We start from the raw sequence: 21,309 nt of genomic DNA, 5'->3' as shown, positions 1-21,309 counted from the left end.
AATGCAGGTAGAACTCAGCAGATCAGGCAGCATCTATGGAATAAATAAATTTACCCCAGCATCATATGGTGAATTTCAAAAGAGCTATCTGATTATCTAAAGCATTTTTTTGATATTCCAGAAATACATGAAATATGCATTAGAGAACGGGTATCTGACTTCCTAGAGTCATGATGATAGATGAGTGAGCTTGGGCTTTTCTCCTTGGAGCAAAGGAGGATGAGAGGTGACTTGACAGAGGTGTACAATATAAGATTATGAGAGGTTTAGAGTGGACAACCAGCACCTTTTTCCAAAGGTGACAATGGCCAGTACCAGAAGGCATCCATTTAAGGTGAGTGAAGAAAACTTCAAGGGAGATGCCAAACAATGCATTTTACTGTACTATTTGGATGTACATATGATAAATAAATGATTCTGGATCTGAATCTGAATCAGAGTTGGATTTTTTTAATACAGAGAGTCATCAGTGCCTGGAACAGTTTGCTGGGGGTAGAGTTAGCGGTTGATACAACAGGGGCATTTGAGAAACTCTTAGATTGGCATATGGATGTAAGAAAAATGGAGGGTTATAGACTGTGTAGGAGGGAAGGGTTAGATTGATTATAGTTTAGATTATACAGATCAGCACAAAATCTTGGGTCAAAGAGCCTATACTGTGTAGTATTGTTCTATGTTCCAAGTTCTACAAAATGTTGTACCACAGAAGTAGTCCAGTCAACCAATCATGTTCATACTGCCATTGAAAGTACTCATCAGTACTTATCCTATGTACCAGGACTTGGTTCATAAACCCCATGCCTTGGTAATTTAAATACTCTTCTAGGTATTTCTTAAATGTATTTAGAATACCTGCCTCCACTGCTCATAGTCTGTGCATTCCAGATGCTAAGCATTCTGTAGCTGAAAAAAAATCTTCCACAGATCTCCTCTGAATTTTTGCCTTTCAGGTGTTGACATCCCTACTATAGGGTAAGGTTTCCTTCTATCTACCTCCTGATATATAGGGGCAATCACTGAGAAGCTGAGAGATCAAGAAGTTTTTGGGTTTGATGGCAAATAAAATAATTGGAAGGGCAAAGGTGGATTGAAAAGCAAAGCTCTGAAGCAATAAAGTCAACATTGAGAGGGTTGATTTGGAGTTGTGAAGTGATCTATACCCTAGCTATTTCTATATCTTCTGCCAAGTAGTGATTAACAAGTATAAAGGGCTTTCAAGTAGCCCCATTTTTTAAACACTTGACACCTGACCGGGTGAATATGAAGTGCACCACTCAGTCAATTGGGAAACGGCAGGCATATTCCATTTGTTTACAGGATGGAGGTAAACAATTTCAATTGACGTCCTATAATTTTCAACTGACTCAGTCCCTTCACCTACCCCAGTGTAACTACCTTGTATTGTGACTGACTAAATCTCAACCACATGGAAGCTAAGTCTGGAAAATATACACTCAGCGGTCACTTTAACCGGTAGGTCTTGTATCTAATAAAGTGGCCACTGCATGTATGCTGGATGAAAATTTCCATCCTGAGAGCAGATGCAATGGAGATGGAGGATTTCAGAGAAGGGGATGGAAACTTTTCAAGGAACAGGGTGGGAAGAGGTATCGTCCAGGTTCCATGGCCTTCTGTCCTCTCCCATCATATTCCCGCTTCTCCGGCTCTGCATAACTTTCACCAATCAACTTCCCAGCTATTGACCACCTGTCCCCACCTGCCAGTTTCACCTATCACCTTGTGTTTCTTCCTCCCTTCCTTACACCTTCTTACTCTGACACCTCCTCATGGCCTGAAACGTCAACTGTACTTTTGTCCCTAGATGCTGCCTGGCCTTTTGAGTCCTTCCAGCATTTTGTGTGTGTTAGAATGAAAATATACTTATTTTGTTGGTGTTGATGGATGGTACTGTGGAAGCTGCAGTAAGGCAACTTCCACAGCAGCCTGTAGTCAAGTGAAATAAGACCTCTGGAAACACCTCTGCTTACTCCAGATCAGATATACAGCGGCAGTGTGTCATCAAGCAGAATAGAGGCCTCTGTACTGAATAACCTTTCCAGGAAAGTTCTTTTTAAAATAGAGTATCCCTTTGCACAATAGGGGTGCCAGAGACAGTCGATATAACAGAAGGATGTGAAACATCCCCAACAACTAAAGCTCTGGTGTCTTTACTAACTCATCGGCTGTCTGCTTGAAGTTTTGATTGAATTTAACACCTCTATTATGAGTAAGGAATTTGTAATATATACAATTTACAATAATCAATATCTGTAACTGATAAGCCAGTCCTTTATAAAAATAGAAGTTTTTTCTCAGCCTTCAGAACAGTGTGGGTGACAGGGGCCCACACTGTCCTCCTCATGCACAAGTAAAATAAAAGGAATGTTTGAGTCGTAAGAGTGAGTGTATTCTGGGCTCAGTTATTTTAGTAATTTTATTTTAATCTATTATCAGTGACGACAGTTACTTCGACATTACCATGAATATACAACTAATCAGAGGGTTAAGTAACAAAACTAATCTGTCCTGAACTGTGCATTTAGCTGCAGAGATACACCTTTGGCAATGTGCTAATAGCAGGAACGTGCACCTTCTTGCTTCCCCATGTAGTTTCAACGGGACAGATTCAAAATGTCCCACACCCAATGACTGATTTCATGAGCCACAAAGTACCTGTTGGAAGTTAAATTATGTACGGCTTTTATTTCCTGAAGACTGGGCCTCATTTTAGTTAATCCATAATTATTCTATCCATCATGTCATAACTCCAGAATGATCCCTAACACCTTTTAGGACAGTTCTCATGGCTTCACCTAATATGGAGCTTGAAGGAGCAAGAGCTATCAGTCTGCAAAGCATGAACTCATCCCTCCCTTCTGTCCAACAATTGTTTGCCCTCTCAGTGACACAGGACTCTTGGGTAAAGATGGACATCAATGACACTGAAGAATCCCCATCTCCCTGAAAAGGGGGTCCTATGATCCACCTAGAATTCACTGGTGTCCCAGCAGGAGGAGTACTCAGTACTGAGTGTTACAAAAATGGCACTGCCCAAAGCTTAGGATTACATCTGTGCAAAGCTGTACACAAAGAGCTGTGCGTATGACTACTGAGACTTGTTCTTTACCCCCTTATCAGATGGATACCCAAAAGATGAGATGGTTTACAAATGGAGGAAGCATTCTGTTGAAGCTGCCGATCAGAAGTCCTGGCGACTCTACCAGTTTGACTTCCTGGGCTTAAGGAACACGACAAAAATTATTGAAACAACTGCAGGTATTGGAATAAAGTTTTGTTTTATTTCTCATTAATATTTAAAAGGCTTATGCCCCACTGATTGGGCAATGAGGTTGGAATGGATACTTGCAAATGAATGCCATGGTTGTTTTGTGTAATTTTGCGGTGATTCCAATGAATTGGATGAATTGAATTATGCATTGATACAACATAATTAGGTCAGGATTTGGTGAACCTGGTGTGACAGGAATACAAAGTCAGACTTGTAAATTGTAAGCACAGCTTGCTACATTAAAACTAAGCCAATGTTGTTGAGAAATGTGTCCTTGTTGCTAGCTCCAAGTGAACTGAAGCCAAGAGGCAGTGTGCAACTCAGAGTTGATGCTGTATTGTGTATTTAATATTTCCAGGCAGCACTGAGTTTTTCGGCATTCAGTCAGTTGGGACTTGTCAGTTAAGAAACAGTGACTTTAAAGTTGGATCTCTCAATGTCAAATTCCCAAGCCTAATGTTGGAGCAAACTGGATCAGATTTTCCAGGGCCATATTCCTCACAAAACATAGAACGTAAACAGTACAGCATAGTACTGACCCTTAGGCTCATGATGTTGTGCTGATCTTCTAGCCCTCTCCTAGATCAATCTAATCCTTTTCTTCCACTTTGTCCTCCATTTTTCTTTCACCCATGTGCCTGTCTAAGAACATACCAAATGCACCTGCATCAACCCTAACAGTGTGTTCGTAGTTACTAACCTCTGACATCCTCTTGTATTTTCCTTTAATCACATCCTTTAAAACATTATCCACCTCTGCCTGGGATAATGTCACTGACTGCCCACTCTATTTATGACTCTTATCATCTTGTACACCTCTATCAAGTTCCCTCTCATCCTTCACTCCAAAAAGAAAAGTCCTAGCTCCCTCACCCTAACCTTATAGGACATGTTCTCTAATCCAGGTAGCATCCTGGTAAATCTCCTCTGCAGCCTGTCTAAAATTTCCACATGCTTCCTATGCTGAGGCAACCAGAACTGAACACAATATTCCAAGTGTGGTCCAATTAGTGTTTTATCGAGCTGCAACATTACCTCATGGTTCTTGAATTCAGTCCCCAGACTAACAAAGGCCAACACATCATAAACCTTCTTATCTAATTTATCAACTTGTGCAGAAACTTTGAGGGATCTATGGACGTGGACCCCAAGACCCCTCTGTTCCTCCACGCTTCCAAGAATTCTGCCATTAACCTTGTACTCTGCCTTGAAGGTTGACCTTCCAAATTATATCACTTCCAACTTTTCTGGATCGAACTCCATTTTCCATTTCTCAGCCCAGCGCTACATCCTGTTAATGTTCTGTGGTAATCTATCAATGTTTATACTATCAACAACACCACCAACCTGTGAACACCACCAGTCGGAGACTTCCAGAAAGAATATATTCCATTTAATAACACACTCTGCTTTCTGTAGGCCAGCCAATTCAGAATCTATTTTTCCAAGTTTCCATGAATCGTGGGTCTCCTGAATTTCTGACTGACATTGCCATGGATGGTTGTCAGCATCCATGAATGTTGTCGAACTAATATCCATATATACACCATATCCACCTCTCTACCTTCATCGATTTGTTTTGTCTCTTCCTCAAAGAATTTCATCAGGTTGGTAAAGCGTGTCCTGCCTCACACAAGCCATGCTGACAATCCCTAATCAAACAATGCTTCTCCAAATACTTGTAAATCCTGTCCCTAAGAATCTCTCCAGTAGTTTGCCTACCACTGATCTAAGTAGTTTGCCTACCACTTGCTGCTATATAATTCTCAGAATTTTCCCTAGTACCTCTCTTGGATGAGCAGTGTCTGAAATACATTTGATCTCATGTTGGTGAGGTCTCCTATCATAATTTTGGGTGTAGCTCTGGAGAAACAGCTTTTCAATAGTGACAGAGCTCAGCAAGTATTCCTACTGGTTATTATGGGCCACAAATATTGCTAACAGTCTTTGTCGGTGTTCCCGGTAGAGCACAGTTGTACTTGTTACACAAAGCTCCTAGGGTAAATGTTAACTTACTTTCAGCAATCTCAAACAAACCTGGAGATGAACAGGAGGTTGTATTGCCCATAGTATCTCAACGCATGTGGGCTTGTATTAACCCAGGGAAAGTTTGCCTTTGATGATATAGGTATCTTTGAATGCATGTTAACTAAACCTGAGCATTATGGGTTGAAAATGACCTCTCTATAATCTGACATAACAAATGTTTCAGCAGGATGTAGGAGGTCAAGGATAATATTGAATTGGATGAACATATAACATAATCGCTGTCATTTCTGGTACTGAATACTGAACATCTGAGGTTATCGGTATGAAATACCCAATAGCTGTGATATTGATTAAACTTGCAGGTGCCTCTTCTAAACTGACGATGCAATGACCTGACCATAATGTTGAAGGAAGATTAAAATGGAGCCATACTGTCATATTTTTACCTGGCAAACTGCTTGTTTATAAAAAGAACCCATGCAAAGCTAGTGAAATGTCAGAAGACAGTTGCAAAGCGAGAATTTTATTCTCCGTGCACAACTGGCTTGTACCCTGGAAGGCATGTCATCATCAGAATTCCCTGATGTTGGTACAGCTTGCACAGGATGTTACTGGAATTTCTTCCTTCACTGTTCTTGCTTGTGATTGACATGTTGTGATTTTCACAGATCAGTTAGCCTGGCCTTTCGAAGTAGAAATACTCATGGGGATTTGGTCCTGTCTACATCACATTGGTAATGTTGGTAGTGACGGCTGAAGAGCTCACTTTCAACCAAACCAAAGGCATAAAAATCCTCTCTGGAAGCAGTGATGTAGCAGTGGTGTAAACTCAGACAGCAGCATTCTTGTTATTGAAGGTTATTACTAGAAGTTTCATAGCATAAAAAAATGATCGAAGTTTATGAAGCACTGAGGTCAAGAGGGGTGACAGGTTCAAGTGTCTAGGAGTGAACATCACTGATAGCCTGTCCTGATCCAATCACATAGGTGCCATGACCAAGAAATCATACCAGCACCTCAACTTCCTCATGAGGCTAAAAAATTATGGCATGTCCCCTTGACCTTCACCGGTTTTTAAGGATTCACCACTAGAGATGCATCACTTCTATGTATAACAACTGCTCCACTGTGAACGCAAGAGTTGTGGGCACATCTTAATACAGTTTCAGGTCCTGAAGAAGGGTTTCAGCCTGAAATGTTGACTGTTAACTCTTTCCATAGACGCTACCCGGCTTGCTGAGTTCCTCCAGCATTTTGTGTGTGTTGCTTAGAATTCCAGTATCTGCAAGTTTTTTCTTGTTTAGGTTCTTGATTAGTAGGGGTGTCAAAGTCAAGTCAAGTCAAGTCACTTTTATTGTCATTTCAACCATAACTGCTGGTACAATACACAGTAAAAATGAAACAACGTTCCTTCAGGATCATGGTGCTACACAAAAGAACACAAAACTACACTAGATTACCTGAAACAACACAAAACTAGACTTCAGACCTACACGGGACTACATAAAGTGCACAAAACAGTGCAAGACAGTACAATAATTAATAAACAAGACAATAGGCACAGTAAAGGGCAAATTACAATATTGTAGCGGTGTGCTACACGCAGTGCTAAAATAATGACACGGAGTCGGTAAACTGCAGTCAAAGATAATTTTATTCGAACTTCACAGCCTTACTTTAAAGCCTCCCTCATCCCGCCCTCCCCAGGCACGGATGCTCCAAGAGACACGTACTCACAAACCGCCGCAGGCTTTTCTCCCTTTGTTGCGGACCTTGCCTTTGTGTCTGCACACTGGCTATTTGTGAGCCGGTTCGAGTGCGCTAGGAAGTGGATTACCACATAACCCCTCCCCCCCAGAACCGGCGATACACCCCCCCAATGTCCACAGTCTGGGCCGGACCCTGTTTGGGAGGTCATTCTCTGCGCCGTGGTGCCAGAAACTCGACCGGTTGCACCAGGTCCACGTGGGCTGGTTTGAGTTGGTCCACCGTGAAAACCTCCTCTCTCCCTCCAACTTCCAGCACAAACGTGGACCCGTTGTTCCGGAGCTCCGTAAACGGCCCCTCGTAGGGCCATTGCAGTGGTGGCCGATGCCTGCCCCTTCGTACAAACACAAACTTACAGTTCTGCAGGTCTTTGGGTACGCAGGTCAGGTGCCGCCCATGCTGTGAAGTGGGTAAGGGGGCCAGGTTACCGAGCCTCTCGCGTAGTCTGCCCAGGACTGCTGCGGGTTCTTCCTCTTGCCCCCTTGGGGCTGGTATGAACTCCCCGGGGACAACCAGGGGTGCGCCGTACATCAACTCGGCCGACGAGGCGTGCAGATAGTCTTTGGGCACCGTGCGGATGCCGAGTAGGACCCAGGGAAGCTTGTCCGCCCAGTTAGCTCCTCGCAGGCGGGCCATGAGAGCCGACTTTAGGTGACGGTGGAAACGCTCCACCAGGCCGTTCGACTGTGGGTGGTAGGCAGTGGTGTGGTGCAGCTGAGTCCCCAAAAGGCTGGCCATAGCTGACCACAGGCTGGAGGTGAACTGGGAGCCTCTGTCGGAGGTAATGTGGGCCGGTACACCAAAGCGGGACACCCAGGTGGCGATCAGTGCCCGGGCGCAAGATTCGGAGGTGGTGTCGGTGAGCGGGATCACCTCTGGCCTTCTTGTGAACTGGTCCACGATAGTCAGGAGGTGCCGCACTCCGCACGACACTGGCAGGGGGCCCACGATATCCACATGAATGTGGTCGAAACGCCAGTGGGTGGGGTGGAACTGCTGCGGCAGAGCTTTGGTGTGCCGCTGCACCTTGGCCGTCTGGCAGTGCATGCACGTTCTGGCCCATTCACTGACCTTCTTGCGGAGTCCGTGTCAAACGAACCTGCTGGAGACCATGCGGACAGTTGTCCGGATGGAGGGATGCGCCAAGTTATGAATGGAGTCGAAAACACGTCGCCGCCAGGCTGTCGGGATGACGGGACGGGGCTGGCCGGTGGCGACGTCACAGAGTAGGGTCCTCTCACCTGGGCCTACAGGGAGGTCCTGGAGCTGCAAACCGGAGACTGCGGTTCTGTAACTCGGGATCTCCTCATCTGCCTGCTGCGCCTCTGCCAGTGCCTCAAAGTCTACCCCTTGGGAAAGGGCATGAATGTTAGGGCGAGAGATCGCATCCGCCACGACATTGTCCTTACCTGAGACGTGCCGGACATCCGTCGTGTATTCAGAGATGTAGGACAGGTGGCGTTGCTGGCGGGACGACCAGGGGTCGGACGCTTTCGTAAACGCAAAGGTAAGCGGTTGTGGTCCGTGAACGCGGTGAAGGGCCGACCTTCTAAGAAGTACCTGAAATGCCGGATTGACAGGTATAGCACCAATAGTTCCCGGTCGAAAGCACTGTACTTGAGCTCGGGTGGCCGCAGGTGTTTGCTGAAAAACGCCAGGGGTTGCCAGCAACCCGCGATGAGTTGCTCCAGTACCCCACCGACTGCCGTGTAAGATGCGTCCACTGTGAGGGCGGTAGGGACGTCCATTCTGGGATGTACTAGCATTGCGGCGTCCGCCAAAGCTTCCTTCGTGTGAATGAAAGTGGCGGCGGACTCCTCGCCCAGGTAATGTCCTTGCCCGGACCCGACAGTAGGGTGAACAGGGGCGCATGATCCGGGCAGCTGAAGGGAGGAAGCAGTGGTAGAAATTGACCATACCTATGAATTCCTGAAGGCCTTTGATCGTGGTGATACGGGGGAAATGGCGGACCGCATCTACCTTAGCCGGCAGAGGGGTTGCCCCATCTTTAGTAATCCTGTGGCCCAGGAAGTCAATGGTGTCGAGCCCGAACTGGCATTTGGCCGGGTTGATTGTTAGACCGTATTCACTCAGTCGGGCATAGAGTTGACGGAGGTGGGACAAATGCTCCTGACGACTGCTGCTGGCTATGAGGATGTCGTCCAAATAGATGAACGCGAAGTCCAGGTCCCGTCCCACCGCGTCCATTAACCGCTGGAACGTCTGTGCGGCATTCTTCAGGCCAAACGGCATGCGGAGGAACTCGAAAAGGCCGAACGGGGTGATGAGAGCCGTTTTGGGGACGTTGTCTGGATGCATCGGGATTTGATTGTATCTCCGGACGAGGTCTACCTTGGAGAAGATCCGTGCGCCGTGCAGGTTTACTGCAAAGTCCTGAATGTGCGGCACAGGGTAGCGGTCCGGTGTGGTAGCCTCGTTCAGCCGGCGGTAATCGCCGCATAGTCTCCAGCCCCCTGTCGCTCTGGGCACCATGTGCAGGGGGGAGGCCCATGGGCTGTCGAACCGCCAGCTGATCCCCAATTCCTCCAGCCTCTTGAACTCCGTCTTCGCCAGTCGGAGCTTGTCCGGGGGAAGCTGCCGAGCACGGGCGTGGAGGGGTGGTCTCTGGGTCGGGATGTGGTGCTGTACACCGTGTCGAGGCATGGCTGCCGTGAACTGCGGTGCCAGAACCGATGGGAAATCCGCCAGGACCCTGGTGAAGTTATTGTCGGACAGCGTGATGGAGTCGAGGTGAGGAGCTGGCAACTGGGCTGCACCCAGGGAGAACGTCTGAAAGGTCTCGGTGTGGACCAGTCTCTTCCCGGGCAGGTCGACCAGTAGGCTGTGAGGCCCACCCAGAAGCAGCACTGGCTACTGCGGCCAGTGTGAAGTCCCACGTGAACTGGCTGGAGCCGAACTGTAGCTGCACCGTACGGGTGCCATAGGTCCTTACTGTGCTGCCATTCACGGTCCTCAGGGAGGGACCCGGTGCCCTGTTGCGGGTGTCGTAACTTGTCGGAGGTAAGACGCTGATCTCGGCACCGGTGTCGACCAAAAAACCGGCGTCCCGACCTTCTATCCCACACATACAGGAGGCTATCCCGATGGCCAGCCGCCGTAGCCATCAACGGCAGCTGGCCCTGGCATTTCCCGGGAACTGGCAGGGCGGGTGACAACGGCGGGCTTCTGCGCCCCACCGCTGGTGGTAGAAACACCATTGTTCGTTGGGCTCCCCACCCCTGCCTCTGGGGTTGGCGGGCTCTGCGGCTGGGCCTGGACTGGTTTGCTGCCGGGAGCGTGGCCAGGTGATCTGTGCGATGGACGCCCCACTCACCTTCTTGGCGTTCAACAGCAAGTCCACCCGGGGGTCGCTGAAATCCGCGTCGGACAGCAGCAGGCGTATGTCCTCGGGCAGCTGCTCTAGGAATACCTGCTCAAATATGAGGCAGGGTGTGAGTCTGTCGGCCAGAGACAACATCTCATTCATTAAAGCCGATGGAGGTCTGTCTCCCAAGCCATCCAGGTGCAGTAAACGGGCAGTTCACTCACGCCTTGAGAGTCCGAAAGTCCTGAGGAGCAGGGCTTTGAATTCCGTGTACTTGCCGTCTGCCGGGGGCGACTGTACGAACTCCGCAACCTGGGCTGCTGTATCCTGGTTGAGGGAGCTCACCATGTAGTAGTAATGGGTGTCCTCTGAGGTTATCTGCCGAACGTGGAATTGGGCTTCTGCTTGCTGGAACCAGAGGTGAGGTCGCAGCGTCCAGAAAACTGCATGAACAGATGCGGCGTCGGTCATCTCCGGTCCAAAATCATTTGGACTGTCGGAGTCACCAATTGTAGCGGTGTGCTACACGCAGCGCTAAAATAACGACACGGAGTTGGTAAACTGCAGTCAAAGATAATTTTATTCGAACTTCACAGCCTTACTTTAAAGCCTCCCTCATCCCGCCCTCCCCGGGCGCGGATGCTCCAAGAGACACGTACTCACAAACCGCCGCAGGCTTTTCTCCCTTTGTTGCGGACCTTGCCTTTGTGCCTGCACGCTGGCTATTTATAAGCCGGTTCGAGTGCGCTAGGAAGTGGGTTGCCACAATATAATAATAAAAAACGAAAATGTAAATGTAAACAATGTTCTATCAGGAAATGAGAAAGAAATGAGCAAAAATTGCAAAGGGAGTAGAGTGGTGTTGGGAGGGTGGTGTTTGTGTGTGTCAGACTAGACTCTAGGTATTGAGGAGTCTAATGGCTTGGGGGAAGAAACTTACATAGTCTGGTCGTGAGAGCCCAAATGCTTTGGTGCCTTTTGCCAGATGGGAGGAGGGAGAAGAGTTTGTATGAGGGGTGCATGGGGTCCTTCATAATGCTGTTAGCTTTGCAGATGCGTGTGGTCAAAGGTCAAAGGTTAGGGGGAAAGGCTGGAGAATGGGATTGAGAGGGATAATGAAACAGCCATAATGGAATGGCAGAGCAGACTCAATGGGCTGAATAACCTAGATCTGCTCCAATGTCTTTTGTCTTATATTTTAAGTCTAACTTTAGCAATGTGATCATATACTTTTAGACCAACACTCTAGTCGGCCCTGATGGACTGCTACATAACCTGAAATACTGAATAGATGGTGAAATATTACTGAGGCTCTCTCAGGTAGATATGAGCAAAAACATTACACTATTTAAAAAAGTACTTTATATTCCAACATCTGGATGCACAATTTCCATTTGGGCTTCCAAACAACCTTCATTGGGCTTTGATCCAGACTTCCAATTGACCTTTATGCTTTGATTCTGACGTCCTTTCGACCTTCAGACTTTGATCTGGACCTCTGATTGGTCTTTGGGCTTTGATCGACGACCTCTGGAAGTTGATCTTTGGTATTGACCCACAATTGAGGCATTTAACGAATGAGGGCTCAAACATCAGATGTCACCTAATGGAAGACCAGATATGAGGTGCCAGGTCATTTGTGAGTCTATCCCATTTTTCATGTTTGCAGTGTATCATGACACGATGGAGCCTGTCCTTGGTATGACTTTATCTCCATAAGATATGCAACGTTCTCTTCGAACAATGCGATTGTGAACAGATGCATCTGCCAAGGGCAGATAGTGGAGGATGAGATCAAGCAGGTTTGTCCTTCAAATTGGTTCACTCAGCACTAGCCACAAAACGCTCTACTTCAATCCTTCATTTGGGATTCAGAAAACTTGTTCTATTGATGCAAGCAGGCCATCCTTGCCTGCTTGCATCAAGTCACCACCCTCAGTACATTCTGTGTCCTTGATACTCCCACATTTTTCCCAGTGTTGTTCAGTATGGAAGAGTACCAAATTAGGAGAGTAGATGGAAGCCAGTGAAAAGTTCTGACCAGATGACATTCTGAATGGTTGCATGGCCACTTGGTATGTAGGCTCCGATTCACAGGAACAAAAGAGGCTACAGAAGGTTGTAGACTCGGCCAGCTCCTTCATGGACATAAGCCTCATACCATCACAGACACATTCAAAAGGCAGCATCCATCATTAAGGACCCTCACTGTCTAGGGTAAGCCCTCTTCTCATGACTACCATCAAGGAAGAACTACAGGATCCTGAAGGTGCAAACTCAACATTTTAGGTACAGCTTCATTCTGTCCACCATCGGATTTCTGAATAACCCATGAACTCTATGAACACTACCCCACTATACCGCTTCTCCACAGTTTATTTAGTTTCAAAGTTCGAAGTTCAAAGTAATTTTTTTTTTCAAAGTACATATATGTCACCATAGACAGTATTATGCAGAAGTCCTTTGCACATATATATAGCTAGGATGCCTAAGCTTTTGCACAGTACCATAGTACTTTTAAGTATTGCATTGTACTGCTTCTGCAAAAACAAATAATTTCTAGACATGTGAGTGATGATAAACCCGATTATGATATGGGTCACTATTGTGGACTGAGAGTGGGAAGGGGGCAGGGAGAGGGGAATCATGTTTGGAAAAAAGGGGAAGGGAGAGGGCAGGAAGCAGGAAGCACCAGAGAGATCAATAAACCCAATTGTTTGGAATCAAGTAACCTTGCCTGGTGTCTCAGGGCTGGGTCTGTCTGCACTTGGGCAACTCCTCCCGGCACTCCTTCTCTGCCACCTGTCCCACACCCCCCATCCCGCAGTTCTCCACCCTTGCCATGCCAACATCCTTTGCTCCTGCCAGATTTACAAACTTGCTCTCCACTCCACATTGACAAATACTGCACTGTGTCTTAGGCCTCCCTAGCTATATATACGTGCACAGTACTCGACAATCTCAAGATTTGTTTTCTGATGGGCCTAATCAGTAAGTCCACGAACCATTATAGAATCAATGAAAGACTGCACTCCACAGGGAGAACAAACCCTGTGCAAATAAAGAAGAAAATAAAAAGGAGAAAAAAAAATAAATACAGATTTTTAAATGTTTACTTTTTATTGTAAGTTCTAGCAATTATTTAATGTATTGCCTATACTGCTGCAGAGTCTCCTAAAGTAATGGTCACCACCTTTTTCAGCCCAAGATCCCCTACCTCGGCCTTAGTGAAAGGCAAGATCAACCTACTAGTTTGGTTATTCACACGCATGCGCACCAGGCAGAAAAGACCGGAAGTAAAACCCCGCAACTCAGAAGTAGAGATAATGTATGTACACCGGGGGTCACCACCCTTTTCTGCACCGTGGACCGGTTTAATATTGACAATATTTTTGCGGACTGGCCGACGGATGGGGGGAGGGGGGGGGGTTGTTAAACGCAACCGGAATACGACGATACTCGAAGCAGGTTCCTTATGTCCAGTCTATTCCTCAATTTAGTTTACGTGGCTCTCAGCTGCTGTCCCGCTTGCTCGCGTTTTTTCCCCTGGAAAAAAACTCAGCCGGTTTGTCTTTAAGTGCAAGGTGCTTGTACTCAAGGTACCGAAGCAGTTTTGAGTGCTTCATTGCCTCATCAGACAGCCTCCGGGCCCGAACTTCAGCCTCCCGCCCGCCCGCCGCCAGACACCTTGGCGGAGTGCGGCTGTTCGTGGGTCAGGTGAGAGGACAAGGTAAGGGCTGGAGGTCCCCGTGCCGGGGCCGCGGCGCTCAAAGTCTGGAGGGAGCAACCGAGCGAGCAAGGAATGTGATAGGACACGCGCCCACCCCTCTTGTAGGATCTATCGGCCGGCAAAAATTTGGCTGGAGGGATGACTTTCAGTAGATCACAGCATGGTAGCTGCTCTGCTACTTACGAAACCCTGAGCCCGAATTAGGTCTTCTGCGAATATTTTAGTATCGGATTCCCCACGAACATTCGGTGTGGTAAACAGGTTTAGAGGCAGTGCCCATCTGTCCGCGCTCCAGGCCAGTAGCAACGGCACTTCCCGCCAGCCGCTCGAGGCCAACCAGTGATCCCTGGCGCGAGAGTGTCACTGCGCTTAGGCAACCGATGACCTTGTGTCCATTCAACTTCAACAGTGGACGTGACAGGGAATGAGGAAAGGTGCAACTGACTCATATCATTTCATATCGACAAATCATATCGTTTTCTCGCGGCCCGGTGGGTGGGGACCACTGAAGTACACTGTGTAGTGCGTGGCGGGGGAGCTATACACACGCACACTGGGCAGAAAGAACAGAATTAAAACCCCACAACCCGGAAACAATCTCTCAACAGTATTTGTGTATTTATTTTTCATTTTTTTCGGGATCTACTGGGAAAGTCTCAAAGATCGACCAGTCAATCGCGACTGACGGGTTGGCGACCACTATCCTAAAGCAACATTTTGCACGATGAAGGACAAGGGTAAATATGCAAGAGATCCTGTCCACCTGAAAGTACCCCTTCAAGTTGCACACCATCCTGACCTGGAATTTCATTTTGATCTTTATCTAGGTGTTACAAGTCCCTGCCTAACAACACTGCGGAATACCTTCACCAGTAAGGTTAGTGTGGTTCAGGAAGGTAGCTTACCATGGGCAGTTGGACTTGCAGTTATGGGCAGTTGGACTTGCAGTTATGGACAGCCTGTTCTGTGATGCCCAGATCCGGAAAAATGAGTAAAAAGCAACTGCATTTTTGTTAATTTAGAACCTTAAATGTTAGCTTTCACAGGTAATGAAAGAATTAAGGGAAATAAATGTACTTGATAAGTATCAGGAAAGCAAACCGTTGGATAAGCAAAGCAAATAAATAAGCGAGAAAGGAGAGATTGAAAATGCTGGAACCTGGAGCAACAAATGATCTACTGCAAGGATTCAGCAGTGCAGACAGTATCTCTAGGAGAGGGGTTCCCCACCTTTTATATGGACCCTGAGTTGGGAATCACTGCAGCAGAGGGAAATGCACTGCCAACATTTTGGGTCAAGACCTTTCATCTGTGCTTCTAACCAACTCCACTTAGGACTAGTCAGTAAGGAGTACAAAAGAAGCATCACAACCATTGATTGTCAATTTTCCTCTACAGATGTTCACTGACTAGTCTGATTACCATGAGAGCACAAGACCATAAAACATAGGGGCAGAATTAGGTCATTTGGCTCATCAGGTCTGCTCCACCATTCAATCATGGCTGAACATTTTTAATCTCCTCAGTCCCACTCCCCAGCCTTCTCTCTGTATCTTTTGGATGCCATGTTCGATTCAGGAACTCCTCGAGCTCTACCTTAAATATACCCAATGACCTGGCCTCCACAGCTGCTTGTGGTAATAATCCCACAAATTCCCCACCTTCTGGCTAAAGAAATTTCTCTGCATCTCTGTTTCAACTGGAAGCCCCTCTATCCTGAGGCTGTGCCCTCTTATCCTAGACCCCTCTACCGTGGGAAACATCCTTTCCACATCCAAGCCTGGGGCTTTCAACATTTGAAAGGTTTCACTGAGATCCCCCCCCCCCCCCTCCATCCTTCTAAATTCCAGCAAGTACAAACCCAGAGCCATCAAACATTCCTCATATGATAACCCTTCCATTCCTGGAATCATCTTCGTGAACCTCCTCTGAACCTTCTCCAATGCCAGCACATCTTTTCTCAGCTGAAGAGCCCAAAACTGTTCAAAATACTCAAGGTGGGGCCTCACCGGTGCTTAATAAAGTCTCTGCATCGTAATATCTCTTCTCGTGTATTCTAGACCCCTTGAAATGAATGCTAACACTGCTTTTGCCTTCCTCACCATCGACTCTACCTGCAAGTTAACTGTTAAGGTGTTCTGCACAAGGATTCCTTTCACCTCAGATTTTTGGATTTTCTCCCTGTTTAGAAAATAGTGTGCACATGTATTTCTACTGACAAAGTGCATGACCATGCATTTTCCAACATTGTATTTCATTTGCCACTCTCTTGCCCTTTCTCCTAATCTATCTAAGTCCTTCTGCAGCCTACCTGTTTCCTCAACACTAATGCCCTTCCACCAATCTTCACATCATCTGCACACTTGGCAACAAAGCTATCTATATCGCCATCAAAATCATTGATAAACGGCATAAAAAGAAGTGGTCCCAACATCGACAGCTGCGAACCACCACTAGTCATTGGCAGCCAACCAGAAAAGTATCATTTTATTCCCACTCTCTGCCTTCTACCAATCAGTCAATACCCTAACCATGCAAGTAATTTTCCTGTAAAGCTATGGGCTCTTAACTTGGTAAGCAGCCACATATGTGGCACCTTGTCAAAGGCCTTCTGAAAGTCCAAATATACAACATCCACTGCATCCCCTTTATTTATCCTACTTGTAATCTCCTCAAAGAATTCCAACAGGTTCATCAGGCAGGAATTTACCTCATGGAATCCATGCTGACTTTTTCCTACCTTGTCCTGTGTCGCCAAGTACTCCATAACCTCATCCTTAGCAATTGACTCAAGCATCTTCCATTCACTGAGGTCAGGCTAACTGGTCTATAATTTCCTTTCTGCTGCCTCCCTCCTTTCTTAAAGAATGGAGTGCCACTTGCAATTTTCCAGTCCCCTGGCTCCATGACAGATCCAATGATTTTCGAAAGATCATTACTAATGCCTTCACAATCTCTAAAGCTACCTCTTTCAGAACCCTAGGTTGTAGTTCATCTGGTCCTGGAGACTTATATACCCTTTCAGCTTTTTGAGCACCTTCTCCCTTGTAATAATAACTTCACTCTCTTCTCTTCCCTCACACCCTTCAACATCTGGCACACTGCTAGTGTCTTCCACAGTGAAGACTGATGCAAAATGCTAATTTAGTCCATCTGCCATCTCCTCGGTCCTCATTATTATTTCTCCAGCCTCATTTTCTAGCCATCCTATATCCACTCTCATCTCTTTACTTTGTACATACTTGGAAAAAGCTTTCACTATCCATTTTGATATTGTTTGCTTGCTTGCTTTCATATTTCATCTCATCCCTCCTAATGATTCTTTTAGTTGCTCTCGGTATGGTTTTAAAAGTTTTCCAATCCTCTATCTTCCCACTAAGTTATGCATTGTCATACAATTTTGTTTTTACACTAGCTTTGACCTCCCTTGACAGCCACAGTTGTACTATATTGCCATTTGAGTATTTCTTTGTTTTTGGAATAGATCAATCCTGCACCTTCCTCATTTTTTCCTAGAAACTCATGTCATTGCTGTTCTGCTGTCATCCCTGCCAGCATCTCCTTCCTATTTACTTTGGCCAACTCCTCTCTCATACCACTGTAATTTCCTTTACTCCACTGAAATACTGCTATGTGATACTTTATTTTCTCCCTATCAGATTTCAAGTTGAACTCAATCATATTGTGATCACAGGTTGCTAAGGGTAATCACCTCCTTTTCATTACATAATATCCAATCCAGCACAGCTGATCCACTAGTAGGCTCAATGGCAAACTGCTCTATAAAGCCATCTCATAGGCACTCAACAAACTCACTCTCTTGCGATCCAAAACCAACCTAATTTTCCCATTCAACCTGTATGTTGAAATCAGAACATTCCCCTTTTTACAAACCTTTTCTATTTTCTGTTGTAATGTGTGGTCCACATCCCAGCTATTATTGGGAGGCCTATATATAACTGCCATTAGGGTCCTGTTACTGTTGCAGTTTCTTAACTCAGCCCATAAGGATTCAACATCCTCTGATCTTACGTCACACCTTTCTTCTGAGTTGATGCCATCCTTTACCAGTAAAGCCACACCACCACCTCTGCCTACCTTCCTATTCCTCCGATATAACGTGTAACCTTGGACATTCAGCTCTCAACTACAACCCTCCTTCAGCCACGATTCAGTGATGGCCACAACATCATACCCGACAATCTGTAATAGTGCAACAAAATCATCCACCTTATTTCTTATACTCTGTGCACTTTGAGGGCTGTATTTGCTGCCCTTTTTGATTCTGCATCCCTAATGCACTGATACTCACAATTTTGTCCTATCATCTGCCTGCCCTTCCTGACCGTCTGACTTTTGTCTTTTTATTGCTATCTTTGCTTTTCTACCAGCCTTCCTATCCTGAGTCCCTTTACTCTGGTTCGCAACCCTCTAACAAATTAGTTTAAGCCTTCCCCAACAGATCTAACAAACCTGCCTCTGGTAATATTAATTCCCCTGGGGAACGGATTATACCTCCCCCAAAAGAGATCCCAAAATTTCAAGAACCTGAAGTCCTGCCCCTGTACCAGATTCTCAGCCACACATTGATTTACCAAATCTTCCTGTTTCTACCCTCACTGGTGTGTGGCATAGGCAGCAACCCAGAAATTACTACCCAGGTGTCTACTTCTCAGTTTTCTATCTAGCTCTCTAAATTATTTTTTCAGGACCTCTTTCCTTTTCCTTCCAATGTCATTGGTACCAATATGTACCAAGACATCTGGTTGCTCTCCCTCCCTCTCCAAAATGTTGCTGGCATGATCCAAGATATCCCTGATCCTAGCACCTGGGAGGCAATATGCCATTTGGGTGTTTGGTTTACATCCACAGAATCTCCTGTCTGTTACTCTCACCACTGAGTCCCCCATCACTACCAACCCCCTCTTCTTCTTTATTCCCTTCTGTACCACGGACCCATCCATGCTCAGTGCCAGTAACCCGGTCTCCATGGCAATCCCCTGGAAGCACGTCCCCCACACCAGTTTCCAAAGTAGCATACTTATTTTTGAGGGGAATAGCCACAGGGGTGCTCTGTGCTAACTGCCTATTAACATTTATATATCTCCTGACTTTCACTCAGCTACTCACCTCCTGCAACTTTGCGGTGACTATTTCCCGGTAATTCTGATTCCTCACTCTCCTGTACAAGCTGAAGGTCTTCGGCTGCTGCTCCAGATCCCTAATACAGTCTTCAAGGAGCTGCAGCTGGATACGTTTCACACACCTGGGTCTCCCAGGACTCTATCATCTGGCATGTAAAGCACACAACAGCCATTTCCCCCCAGTAGCCTGTGCCTTTTGCTAAATGATCAGGAGATTCATTTTAATAATCTGATCACAAGTGAAGTCATTATCTTTTTTTTTGGATACTAATTTAGATTTTCCTTTGAGAAATAATTGCAGCTTTGTGAAACTCTGGTGGATATAGAAAGCACTGGGGTTTCAGAACATCTCACTACTCAGACAATCCCTTAGAGTCTTCTATAGACACACAGGGCCTAAATTCCCATTCAAAAAAAATCTCAAAGTACTAATACTTCACTCCTTCAGCAGGAATCTGAAATGTCAGCTTTCATCATGTGCTGCTGTCTTGCTGTGAGAGTGAAATCTCCTTTGGAGTCAGAGATATGATGAGGCACCAGGCCTCAGAATTTTGGCAAACAACCTGTAATAGAACTGATGCAAAGTCTGGAAGGATGATCAGTGTAAAGGGCACACAAACAGATCAACAGCTTTGTGAATCCTTTACTCCAGTGGGATTCAGGGTACAGACATAGCTCCACCTGTAGCAACAAGGGCGTTACTATACGAAATGAATAGGAGACATAACATTAAGGCTTCTCAAAGTGCCAGGAAGCAAAAAGCAAAATTTAGTGTTACATTTGTTACGAACCCTGTAACTGGGTCACTTACCAGCAAAAATAGAGAGGTCCGTTGAAGTCTGACGGTAATATTTTTAACCGTATTTATTGATAAAGATACACAAAATTAATATCAATGCAAACATACAGATAATATACATCGTCAATACTAAATCTAAAAGCATGGGTATAATAATAATCAATAAGAAATAGCTCTATCGTTGTCTAGGGTATAATGTATTGTCCGATGGAAATATAAAAGTCACTGTTAGTTCGTTCAAGCTGCAGCGTTTTGTTTTGAGAGAAAGACGGGTTAAACTTGCCCAGTCCTTTTATGATAACAATCCTTCGAGAGTCTTTGGGAGTTGGTTTCCCCGTTGTTAGCTAAAAGCCGTTCTTCCATGGTAAAAGCCACCGGTTCCGGGGCAAAATGGAACCGAACGCATGTGGCCTCCTCCCACCGGCTTCCGCTATTATGGGATTGCTAACGTTTCTTCTGGTGCGTCTGAAGGGGCTGTTTCCACAGACCCTCTTTTATCCTGACTCACAGGGTCTCAGATGTCAATCAGGTTGGGGGTGATGCAATCCCTCCACCAACCAGCCCACTTTGCCTAAGGGCTTCCACATAGCACAGTATTGAAATACACAAGTCCGTCTCCAAGAGACAATGGCCGTTTCCCGTAGCTTTATATCGCTGGGGGGGGGGGGGGTCAAGACATTCCGCACGCCTCTCTCTCATTTCCTGGGTCTCCTGACCCAAATCAATAGTGATCTTGCGATTCTCACAAAGGAGGGGGCTACCCCGCACCCTTCAGCCCCTTAGAGCTGTGGTACATTCATAACACCCCCTTTCTTCAAAGCGTTTTCACCAGCGGTGAAAACGAAGTAGTACAGAGTCTTACAGGATTTTAGAATCTAACACAATACAAAAGCTTTTCCTTTTAATACAGTTATACATTCAATTCAGCATCTAAACAGTTAACAATTACAGTGTCACTTCCTTTAATATCTTAACATCTTGTACCTTACTACAGTCTTGTAGCATCAGACTTCAATTTAAGAACCACCTATTTTTATTTCTTTCCTTCAGCAAACAAAAACTAAAGAGTTGTGATCTTAGCTTACGTGTATACTACAAAAGTTCATGCAAATACTAATCTCTATGTTGCTTTCAAACTTAACAGGCAGGCTTCCATGGGGTTGTCTTTATTATTCACATGCTTTGTCGAAATCCCGTAAAAACGGATTTTGCTATTTAAAGATGCCGTCCCCATTAACCCTCGCCTCTTTTCCGGTTAATCCCCAC

At 45.9% G+C, this 21,309-nt stretch overlaps 1 protein-coding gene across 1 annotated transcript in view; it reads left to right on the top strand.

Annotated features, from left to right (window-relative positions):
• LOC132390723 (gamma-aminobutyric acid receptor subunit gamma-3) overlaps positions 1 to 21,309 on the top strand; it is a 723,162-nt gene that overhangs the window by 453,844 nt on the left and 248,009 nt on the right. Inside the window, exon 6 of the mRNA XM_059963278.1 lies at positions 3,139 to 3,276. Within this exon, the coding sequence (XP_059819261.1) occupies positions 3,139 to 3,276 (138 nt within the window). The remainder of the gene's footprint in view (positions 1 to 3,138; positions 3,277 to 21,309) is intronic.

This window comes from Hypanus sabinus, chromosome 3 (assembly GCF_030144855.1).
Source record: "Hypanus sabinus isolate sHypSab1 chromosome 3, sHypSab1.hap1, whole genome shotgun sequence".
NCBI lineage: Eukaryota > Metazoa > Chordata > Chondrichthyes > Myliobatiformes > Dasyatidae > Hypanus > Hypanus sabinus.
The sequence above is the reverse complement of the archived record's forward strand: the minus strand, read 5'-3'. Positions and strand labels throughout refer to the sequence as shown.